This window comes from Daucus carota, chromosome 3, assembly GCF_001625215.2.
Source record: "Daucus carota subsp. sativus chromosome 3, DH1 v3.0, whole genome shotgun sequence".
Lineage (NCBI taxonomy): Eukaryota > Viridiplantae > Streptophyta > Magnoliopsida > Apiales > Apiaceae > Daucus > Daucus carota.
The window spans coordinates 1,793,010-1,804,200 of record NC_030383.2 but is presented as its reverse complement, the minus strand read 5'-3'; the positions used below and the strand labels follow the sequence as shown (position 1 = coordinate 1,804,200).

The 11,191-nt window shown below is 36.9% G+C and overlaps 1 protein-coding gene across 3 annotated transcripts; it reads left to right on the top strand.

The window, feature by feature from the left end:
- Positions 1 to 3,493: 3,493 nt before the first annotated feature.
- Positions 3,494 to 9,964, top strand: LOC108214503 (putative disease resistance protein RGA4). 3 transcript variants are annotated; one of them, XR_010289797.1, is made up of 4 exons: positions 3,824 to 3,962; positions 4,075 to 7,211; positions 9,116 to 9,249; positions 9,411 to 9,964. XR_010289797.1 is itself a non-coding variant. In XM_017386519.2 (2 exons), exon 1 carries the CDS (start codon positions 3,677 to 3,679, stop codon positions 7,166 to 7,168), a length of 3,492 nt encoding a protein of 1,163 aa, XP_017242008.1. In that variant the 5' UTR covers positions 3,494 to 3,676; the 3' UTR covers positions 7,169 to 7,211; positions 9,116 to 9,368. The 3 variants fall into 3 exon arrangements, 1 of the variants encoding a protein (XP_017242008.1); XR_010289796.1 differs by having other exon boundaries at positions 3,494 to 7,211; XM_017386519.2 differs by lacking the exon at positions 9,411 to 9,964 and having other exon boundaries at positions 3,494 to 7,211; positions 9,116 to 9,368.
- Positions 9,965 to 11,191: the final 1,227 nt, after the last annotated feature.

The following is an 11,191-nucleotide window of genomic DNA, read 5'->3' as shown; positions in this document are numbered from 1 at the left end:
TGGCTGTTTGTTTCGCGGAAGCAGAAGCTGCTTCTGTCTTCTGCTTTTCTTGATCCGTTTGTGTAAATAAGCATTTTTAAGAAGTTGAGAATGCTAGCTTTTTCTTCCGAGCTTCTACTTTTTTTCCAAACAATTTATAAACTTATTTACTTCTCACTTCTACTACACTTCTTTAATTTAAATAAAGAGTCACTTCCTTTAATTTATTTTAAATAAGAAGTCACGAAGGAAACATAAAAAAAATAAAATGAAAATGAAGTTAGGTGAGGGGATAAATAATTGTACCAGACGAGAAAGAAAAGTTGTGCATTATATGATGTCCTTTACCCTTTTACCGGGTCGTGGAAGCCTACTTGACTGTAAAGCTCCTTATGGGAGGACCACCATTGCTCCTGTTAATTGATACTCACTCCCTACAAGGAACTGAGGCGCGAATAGGGCCAGCTCTGTCACGTCCTTGATCACATTCATTGGCTGTGGTTGACAGCAAGCCTAGAAAGAAGGACAACGCTACGCCGTGAACATGTGAGTAGGGACATGCACAAAGACTAGAAAGAAGGACTTTTCAAGGCAGGGGAGGTGATTTCAAAACTAGAGAATGCACTCTTTCTGGTGGAATATGGAGTTTGAAATCAGGGTACGGATTTTATAAGATAGGTAAAGAGGTAGCGGGTGATTTAAAATTAGAATACTCCGTCTGTCCCTCTTATTTCTTTATTGTTATTATTTTGGGATGTCCCTCTCATTTATTTACATTACCATAAATAGCAAGTTTTTCCCATCATTACACACATTATCTTCCCCACTATCTCATATTTAACAATAAAAACTACTATTACACCCACTACTTTCCTCCAATATCTCAAATTTATTATTAAATCCACCACTTTACCCACTTTTCGTCTAACTTTACTCATTTTTTATACATTATCTTGGTCTCCGTGTCCCCCTCCAATGACAATTGTGGGGAACGGAGAGAGTACTTCATAATTATTTATCAAGTTGGAAATTATCAATTTAGGTGCTTGAAGTAATTATCAAATTAGATATTTTCATTTATCAAGTAAATCATATTTGTTCACAAATAGGAATTTTTGTAGGCAAGATGATAATATATAAAATTAGTATTATTTTCTTAGAGAATAATTTTCACGAATAGGCAAGTCTAACATTGGTAATATCATTTAGTTAGACACATCTAACACTTTACTTTTAATATTTCATGAACATCTATTTCTTAACTCACATTATGATAAGTGCAATGCTTAAATAATAAAAATTCTTTGTACCACATTGTAACAGCAAGGATCCAAACCTAATACTCTCTCCAAGACTCATTTTCACAAAAACCGGCCTGGATTAAAACCGGGATAAAGCTCGGATACTAAAAAGCTAAACATTGATGAGGCATTGATTAAAACCGGGATAAGCTCGGATATTAAAGGTTGGAAACCATTGATGCTCTATCATCCGATGCTGATAGCAAAAAGCTAAACATGTCTGCTGTCCAGAGCTGGTTCAACAAGCTGGAGGATGTTGCTCATGTAGCTGATGCTTTCATGGATGAACTTGCTTATGAAGTCACTCGGCGAAAGGTTGAAAATCGCGGTACGTTGAGGCATTTATTTTCTACTAAAAACAGCGTACTTTATCGTTCTAAGGTTGCTCATAAGATCAAGTCTATCCATACTTCTCTCGACAATGGAGATATCTCATTGTCCGATAATACAAGAAAGATACAGGAAGGGAAGTGGGGCGGAATGGTCCAAAATCCAACACATCAAACAAATAGATGGACTTGATTGATGAGAGTAATGTCATGACAGTCATTTTCACCAGCAAAGATAGCATATCAGACATGGCTGGAGGACGTGCAGAGGATGCCACGTTAATTATGAGACATTAATCTCTTTTTTCTTTTGGATAATAAACTTGTATTTACAGGTTGCATGAGTTCTTTGATAATTCTATAGATTACTACTGTATGTTGAGCAATTTCTTTACATGGCAAATCTTTGTTATATAATAGCACTAAAATTATTTATAAGAGCTTGTGATCTTCTAATTCTGGACTACTTGGCACCTAAAATAACTTCATATTTCTTCCATGTAACTCTATCTTTTTGCATATTAAATATTGGGTCTTTCTAATGTGTGCCCAAGGGCACACAATAAACTGATGAGTTTGGTGGGTTTTTATTGGTGGACTTGATGCAAATGCAGGGGGCCATCCATATTTATGATTGGAGGACCAATAAAAATGCATCATACTCATGAAAGTTAGCGCTTAGTGTGTGCCCATGGGCACACCACAGAAAAACCGTTAAATATTTACTAACCAGGAAATGGCCGAGAAAAAGACGAGGAGAAATAATACCTCCGGAACAAGTTGTGTCAAATATTTTTTCTATTTTCTATCAACTCTTCATATTAACCCGTCACTAAGTGTTTTCCCTGACAGGTTAACGTTTAGGCTACTGAACGGAAGAAGGATTTTCCGAGTTCGCAGGAAACATAAGAAAAATGAAATAAAAGTTAGGTAAGGGGATAATAATTTGTACCAGACGAGAAAGATAAGTTGTGCATAGTTATATCGACTTGAATGTATAGCTCCTTATGGCAGGACCAGCTCCTGTTAATTGATTCTACACGGAACTGAGACGCTAATAGGGCCAGCTCTGTCCCGTCCTTGATCACATTCATTAGCTGAGATTGACAGCAAGCCTCCACTTTCGACAACTCTGTGCCGTGAACATGTGAGTAGGGACATGATCACAAAGACTAGAAAGAAGGACTTTTCAAGGCAGGGGAGGTGATTTAAGAACTAGAAAATGTACTCTTTCTGGTGGAATATGGAGTTTGAAAGTAGAAGGTGGGTATAGAATAAATTTTATATAGACTTAAAAGGAGATTTTTTGGAGTTAGTATAGTCGATTTTAGAGTTATCACCTGAGATTTTGAAAAAACTTCATCACTATTGAGAAGTAAAAAAATCGTTGTTTTAGGTCAAAAACTTCTGTAAAATATTTTCCTGCACTTGTTGAGTTTCTAGAAATTAAGATACGTATTATCGGAGGATAATTTCTCTAAAATATGATATGGTTTCTCCTTTCTCCCCTTTACAGTACTGGAAAACGGTTTTTAAGAAAAAAAGTTTAAAACTTGAAGTGGCGGAAATATTTTTCTCAAAAATAATATTCCAAAAAACTAATTTTTGAGAATTTCAATTTCAAAAATCTTTTTCAAGATCAAGTAAGTTTCAGGCAAAGAATACGGAAATAAAATTTGGAAAGCCATAAGAAGAAAGAAATGAAAAATGACCAAGCGGTAAATAATTTAAATAATTATATCAAATATATTATATTTTTAATAAATAATAAACTTAAAAAATTTATATAATCTCGTGCTTGGCCCGGCTTATAAAGTAGTAAATTATAGTTTGTATTTATACATGAAATTATTGGATTATGGTAGGTGTATAGTGGCCTAGTTGACAAGTTGCCAAAGTTGACGAGTCGGCCAAGTTGACGAGTTGGCCATGTTGTTGCTGACCACAATTTGATTTTTTAGTACTCATCATTCACTCTTGTCTGCTGAACCCTCTTCTAAGCAGTGAAATTGCTGGAGTATCAAATTATAATCTCCATACATTACAAACATTTCTTTTCCTATACTCATGGCTGATGCATTTGTAACTGATCTTGCCAGTGGCCTGGTTTTCAAGCTTGTTTCACTTGCGGCTGAAGAAGTCATTCAGGCTTGGAATCTTCAGGAACATCTAGTAACACTGCGAGAAAGGTTGGAAACCATTGATGCTCTATTATCCGATGCTGATAGCAAAAAGCTAAAGATGTCTGCTGTCCAGAGCTGGTTCAACAAGCTGGAGGATGTTGCTCATGTAGCTGATGCTTTCATGGATGAACTTGCTTATGAAGTCACTCGGCGAAAGGTTGAAAATCGCGGTACGTTGAGGCATTTATTTTCTACTAAAAACAGCGTACTTTATCGTTCTAAGGTTGCTCATAAGATCAAGTCTATCCATACTTCTCTCGACAATATTTTTCAATTGGCCAGAGATCTCGGACTTCAGCCTGTGGCGCAATTAACTACTGCTGTGCAGCCCAGGGAAATCCGCAATACTCCCCCCTTTGAAGACGAGTCACTAATAGTTGGAAGAGATGATGAAATATCATTTTTAGTCAAAACAGTGTGCACAAATCATGCAGAGGATTTACCAGTCATTGCTGTAATGGGGATGGGAGGTCAAGGCAAAACAACTCTTGCTCGTATGGTTTACAACAGAGATGTTGTCACCGATATGTTCAAGAAGAGGATGTGGGTCACTGTATCGGATGACTTTGATTTCATGAAAATTTTAAATCAAATGGTAGCATCACTCACTTCAACTACTTCGGTGTTGGAAAATACAGAGGGACTCATTAAGAAACTTCAAAGCTTTCTAAGGGACGTAAAGTTTTTACTCGTCTTAGATGATGTCTGGAATGAGAGACCAGAGGAGTGGGATAAGTTAAGGAATTCTTTGCTCGGGGTTGGTGGAGCGAGTGGTAGCAAGATTTTAGTTACAACTCGTAAACAGGAAGTCGTTGATGTCATGCGATGTCTTATTTCTCATAGGGTGGAGAAATTATCAAAAGAAGATAGCTGGGAATTGTTCAAGCGAAGAGCATTTTCACGAGGAGGAGTTTTAGAGACGGCGAGATTTGTAGCCATGGGAAGAAAAATGGTGGGAAGGTGTGGTGGCCTGCCTTTGGCAATAAAAGCACTTGGAGGTTTACTGCACTCTAAGAAGTCTGAGCAAGAGTGGTTGCGGATTCAAAATAGTGCAACGTGGGATTCGAATGATGATGTATTGCCTTCCTTGAGGTTGTCTTATGATAATCTACCTCATTCTTCTCTAAAGAAATGTTTTGCATATTGTTCAATTTTGCCAAAGGATTCTCTTATCTCAAAAGGTGAAATGGTACGTATATGGATGGCATTAGGATTCCTTGTGCCCCCTAAAGGTAGCAATAAGCTAATGGAAGATATAGGGAGGGAATACTTTAACATATTGTTGTGGAATTGTTTGTTACAAAATGGCGACATACGTGATTACAAGATGCATGATCTGGTGCATGATCTAGCACTAGATCTATCCAAAAATCATTCTGCAACAGTGAAGGCTGATGGTCATGAGTTAGACGATATTTCCAAGGCCATATATGTGAAGGTTGATGTAGGGATTACAAATATTAAGCCACCCCTTCTTAAGAGAAATTTTGAGAAAGTACAAGTATTATATGCAGATGCTCGCATCGTCAAGGACTTGGTGCCTTACCCCAGTCACTTAATTGGTTTGGTTCTCGAAGGAACCTTCGAAGATGATCCGTTGCCAAGTTCATTGAGCACTCTGAAGTATCTTAAGTATCTGGATATCTCAAGATGCTACATGACTAAGAATAAATTACCTGATTACATTACGAGACTCTACAACTTGCAGACATTGAGCGTTCGGAGTGCAACACAGCTTCCAAGAAATATTTGCAACTTAATCAATTTAAGACATATTCTGGTCGATGAGCCTTATAACTACGACTTTAAGAATTCGGACATCATCACTGTGTTTTCTCGGATAGAGAGGTTAACTTGTCTCCAAACGCTGCCTTATTTTATTGCGACTAGAGATCATCAATGTGTTATTGGACAACTGGGAAGTTTAAAATATCTTCAAGGTACTCTGAAGCTTTATGGCCTTAGTGATGTAGAGAATATGGAAGAAGCCAGGAAGGCGAGTTTGCTTACAAAATCGAATATTGAGCATTTAACGTTAGACTGGAGAAAGAATAAAGATGTGATGGAAGAAAAAGAAAACAACCATGAGGATGTGATGGAAGGATTAGAACCTCATGCAAATCTAAAAGCATTGGATGTTGGCAACTTTATGGGAAAGAAGTTTGCAGCATGGATTACAATCATGACAAACTTGGAAGTTATCACCTTCAAAAATTGCAAAAGATGTGAAGAGTTTCCACAGCTGGGTCATCTTCCTAAATTGAGAGAGATTAGTATATACAGGATGGATAACGTCAAGGTTATAAGCAGCGATTTATGTGGAGGTAGACAAGGTAGCATTAGTGGTGAGTTAAATGATAATGGGGCAGAAGAAACAGTTTTAACAATGTATCCGTCATTGAAAAATCTCTCTTTAGGCCATTTGCCAAAGCTAGAAGAATGGCTAGACCCAGCTACGGATACAAGCGGTGAAGACCCGAATAATGTGCTAGTGTTTCCTAAACTCGTGGAGTTATATATTTGGGAATGTCCAAAGTTGACAAGGATTCCGGGAAGTTGTTATCCGTTGTTGAAGACACTGGACATCGGAGACTTGGACAGCAGCAAGCTACTGGAATCGTTGAGCGAAAAGGCATGCGGTCTCACAGATCTACGACTCGAGAATATCAGTGGCGGAGTAGGATGCTCCTCCTCCTCATCTTCTTCTTCTTCAAGTATGAACTGCATAATCGGCAAGCTCTTGAAAAACAATTCTGTGTCTTTGGAAACTTTGACTGTAATAAAGTTACAGGGATTGACACATTTGACACTCGGCGCAGGTTTAAAGAGTTTATGTGTGAGTGATTTGCCAGACCTGAATACTATTAATATTGTCAAAGGGTCGGATGCTCTAAAAGATCTTTCCATTTCGGAGTGTCTGAACTATGAGGTGTTTGCCCAAAGTGTGAGTTCTACAGTTGAAAGATTGGACTTAGGACCCTTCTCGGAGGATTTAGATGAATTCCCATGGCCCTCGTCCTTCTCTTTTCCCAATGTAATCTACCTAAGAGTGTGTGGGTGGGAAAAGCTAAAGTGGATAGTGGATGAAGGCCAACCTGATGATTATCTCTCCTCCATCTTCCCTGCCTTGCGTCAATTAGACATACAGGTGTTTGAAGGAGTGAAATCTCTTCCCATCTCACTAGCAAAGCTTCCATTCCTGGAGAGATTATCAATTGATCTTTGTGGAAATTTGGAGAGTTTGCCAAAGTTCCATCACAACTTGCAGTACCTGGAGATATATAGCTGTCCTATAATAAAAGAAAGATACATGAAGGGAAGCGGACCGGAATGGTCCAAAATCCAACACATCAAACAAATACATGGGCTTGACTGATGAGAGTAACGTCATACAGTGATGTTAAGAAAATTTGAATGAGGTCTTTTACATTTCTGTATTCTATCATTGTTATTTGTTAGTTAACAACACATAATAAACTTGCTCTATTCTAAATACGAATCAAGCGAGGCAATTATCATGCACTTTGACATCTAATCATGCAATATAATAGTTAAGAAATAATAAAAGACATTCGTTATTTCGTTGAAGTTGATAAAATAATACGTATATGTCAAGTTATATTTTACTCATGGTCTCATGATAAATATTTTATGCATCATATATATTACTCCTACATTTGAATTTTACAAAATACTTAATTCATTTCGCAAATGGTTCTACTTCTAGGAGAACATGCATGGCCAAAAATGATTTAACTAATAATTAAATGAATGAATATTTATACAATACTAATAAACGTAAAACTTTACTTTCTTTTATATATGGAATATGGATATACCTTTCATGCAGTTTCGGAATCATAGACTTAAGCAGGTTTTAAGAAAGGCTTTCAACTTCAGTCTAATAAAACAATACATCTGAGTCTTTTTAAAGAGGTGCACCAGCCTTCATCCTTCAATATATGGGTATGCCTCATATTTTCAAGGTACTCTCTAAACAAGCTTTTAATTTCAAATTTAAAGATTAAGACGAAAAATTAGAGCTCGACTTGGCTCCTAAAAAGCTCTTTAAAAATGTGAGAGCCCGCATCTTTCCTCTCTTTTAAAGAGCATCGAGTAGCTCTTAACTTTTTATTTATGAATATAATATTAGTTTCCCTCCAATTTTATCTCTAGCATCTTTGTTTTTGTACTTTTCCCTCTCATTTGTAGGAATAAAATAAGGCGTATTGGAGTTGTCATCTTTTTTTAATATCTTAACTCAGTAGGAGCCACATATTATATTATATTTTAAAGAGTGATTTAAGATCCTCATTGGAGATGCTCTTGTAGTAAGTGCCTCTGTTTGGATTAATGCTTGGATAATTAAGTATTATACATGATTTCCGAGTTATTAACATAATAATAATAGAAAGTTTGACAGATTATTGATTTTAATTTAATATTATGGAGTACTTATAAGTTACTAAAATAATAATAAAATAAATTTGATAGATTATTGATTTTAAAAAATGTGATAGATTAATGATTTTAATTTAATTAAAGATTACTTATAAGTTACGGGGATTGACATACTTGACACCTGACGTAGGTTTAAAGAGCTCAAGTGTGCATGATTTGCCTGACCTGAATACTATTAATGTCATTAAAGGGTTGGATATATGGTCTAAAATATCTGGAATTAGGACCCTTCTGGGAGGATTTATTAGATGCAATGCATTCAACCTACTACTCCAACCTACATACCAGAATGTCCAAAGGGAGAGCTGGTGCATAGATAAACTTATGATATTTTCCTGCACTTGTTTTATGTTTAGTTCCTAGAAAGTAAAATATTTATTATCCTAGAATAATTTCTCTGAAATATATGACATGATTTCTGGAGACTGGAAAATGACTTCACATTCTCCGCTTTAATTAATAATGGAAATCAAATTATTTTGAGACAAAAAATAAGGAAATATAAAAGTGGAAAGTCATAAGAAATGAAAGGATCACGTGAATTGTATTTCTTATTTCCTCAGGGATAACTTATAGCTAGTGCTAGAGGTAATGTATTGGAGTTGGAGGGTACTGGGAGATTAGTATTAATTAATTGGCAAAAATTGAATTTTTAATGCAAATATTCACTCGTTTCTGGCGAAAATCTTTGGAATCTGCATTACTACACATTGAAATTTGCATTTTAACTTGTAATTTAACTACCCTACCCATCATTCACTGGCTTCTGCTCAACCCAGTTCGAAGCAAGAATCTGCAATATTATTTCATTGTAATCTGCTATACATTTCCATACATTACAAACATTTGTTTTACTAAACAGCTATACTCATAAACATGGCTGATGCATTGGTAGCTGATCTTGCTAGTGGCCTGCTTTTCAAGCTTGTTTCACTTGCAACTGAACAAGTGATCCAGGCTTAACATTCAGGAACATCTGGTAACGCTGCAAGAAAGGTTGGAAACTATTGATGCTCTTTTTTTCTAGCGTATTTTAATATCCTAAAAAAATATTTTCATGGTTTAAAGCAAAAATTTCTGGAAAATATTTGCCCACACTTGCTTAGTTCAAGGAAAAAAAATATATCTGTGACATGATTTCTGGAAAATGAATTCAGGTTCTCCTCTTTAACAGTGGAAAATCAAGTTATTTTGAGACAAAAAATAAGGAGATAAAAAAGTGGAAAGTCGTAAGAAATGAAAGGACCACGCGGATTGTATTTGTTATTTCCCCGGGTTTAACTTACAGTGCAGCTGCTAGAGGTTATATTGGAGTTGCCACGCTAATAGAGCCAGCTCTGTCACGTGCTTGATCACATTCATTAGCGTGATTGACCACAAGGCCCGACTTTCTACAATGCTCAGCCGCGGACATGTGAGTAGGAGCATGATCACAAAGACCAGGCTAAGTCATAAGAAATGAAAGAACCAAGCGCATTGTATTTTTCATTACCTCGGGTTTAACTTTTAGTGCCAGAGGTAGTGGTAATGTATGGGAGTTGGCACTGGGTGTCGGTACTAGGGTACTGGGAAAAATGTTAATTGATTTCTAAACTCTAATGCGAACCTTATTCGGGCCAAGAATCTGTATTCTTACATTGTAATTTAACTTCTATTACACTGTATCAAATTATAATCTCCATACATTACAAACATTTCTTTATCTGTGCTAGTGGCCTGGTTTTCAAGCTTGTTTCTCTTGCAGCTGATGAAGTCATCCAGGCTTGGAATCTGCAGGAAGATCTGGTAACCCTGCAAGAAAGGTTGGAAACCATTGATGCTCTTCTGTCCGATGCGGATAGCAAAAGGCTAAAGATGTCTGCTGTCCAGAGCTGGTTCAGCAAACTGGAGGATGTTGCTCGTGTAGCTGATGTTTTCATGGATGAACTTGCTTATGAAGTCACTCGGCGAAAGGTTGAAAATCTTGGTACGTTGAAGCACTTCTTTTCTTCTAAAAAGAGCATACTTTATCGTTTTAAGGTTGCTCATAAGATCAAGTCTATCCATTCCTCTTTCGACAAAATTTTTCAATTGGCCAGAGATCTCGGACTTCAGCCTGTGGCGCATTTAACGACTACTCAACGAAGTCCTCAATACTCCCCCCCTTTGAAGATGAGTCACAGATAGTTGGAAGAGAGGATGAAATATCATTTTTAGTCGAAACAGTGTGCACAAATCATGCAGAGGATTTACCAGTCATTGCTGTAATGGGAATGGGAGGTCAAGGCAAAACAACTCTTGCTCGTATAATTTACAATAGAGATAGAGGGGATGGATAACGTCAAGGTCATAAGGAGCCATTTATGTGGAGGTGAAGGTAGCATTAGTGGTGAAAATGGGGCAGAAGAAACAATTGCAACAATGTATCCGTCATTGGAAAGATTAGATTTACAGGATTTGCCAAAGCTAGAAGAATGGCTAGACCCAGTTATGGATACAAGCGGTGAAGACCCACATAATGTGCTAGCATTTGCTAAACTCAAAGTGTTACGTATTTCGTGCTGTTCAAAGTTGATAAGGATTCCAAGTAGTTGTACGTTATCCGTTGATGATCAATACACTGCACATCACAGACTTGGATAGCAGCAAGTTACTGGAATCATTGAGCGAAAAGGCATGCGGTCTCACAGATGTACTCCTCCAGAATATCAATGGAGGAGTGGGATGTTCTTCTTCTTCTTCAAGCATGAACTGCATAATGGGCGAGCTCTTGAAAAACAATTCTGTGTCTTTGAAAACTTTGAGTGTACGAAAGTTACAAGGATTGACACACTTGACACTTGGAGTAGGTTTAAAGAGCTTAAGTGTGCATGATTTGCCTGACCTGAAAACAATCAAATGGTCGATGCTCTAAAAGATCTTTCTATTTTGAGGTGTCCGAACAATGAGGTGCTTGCCC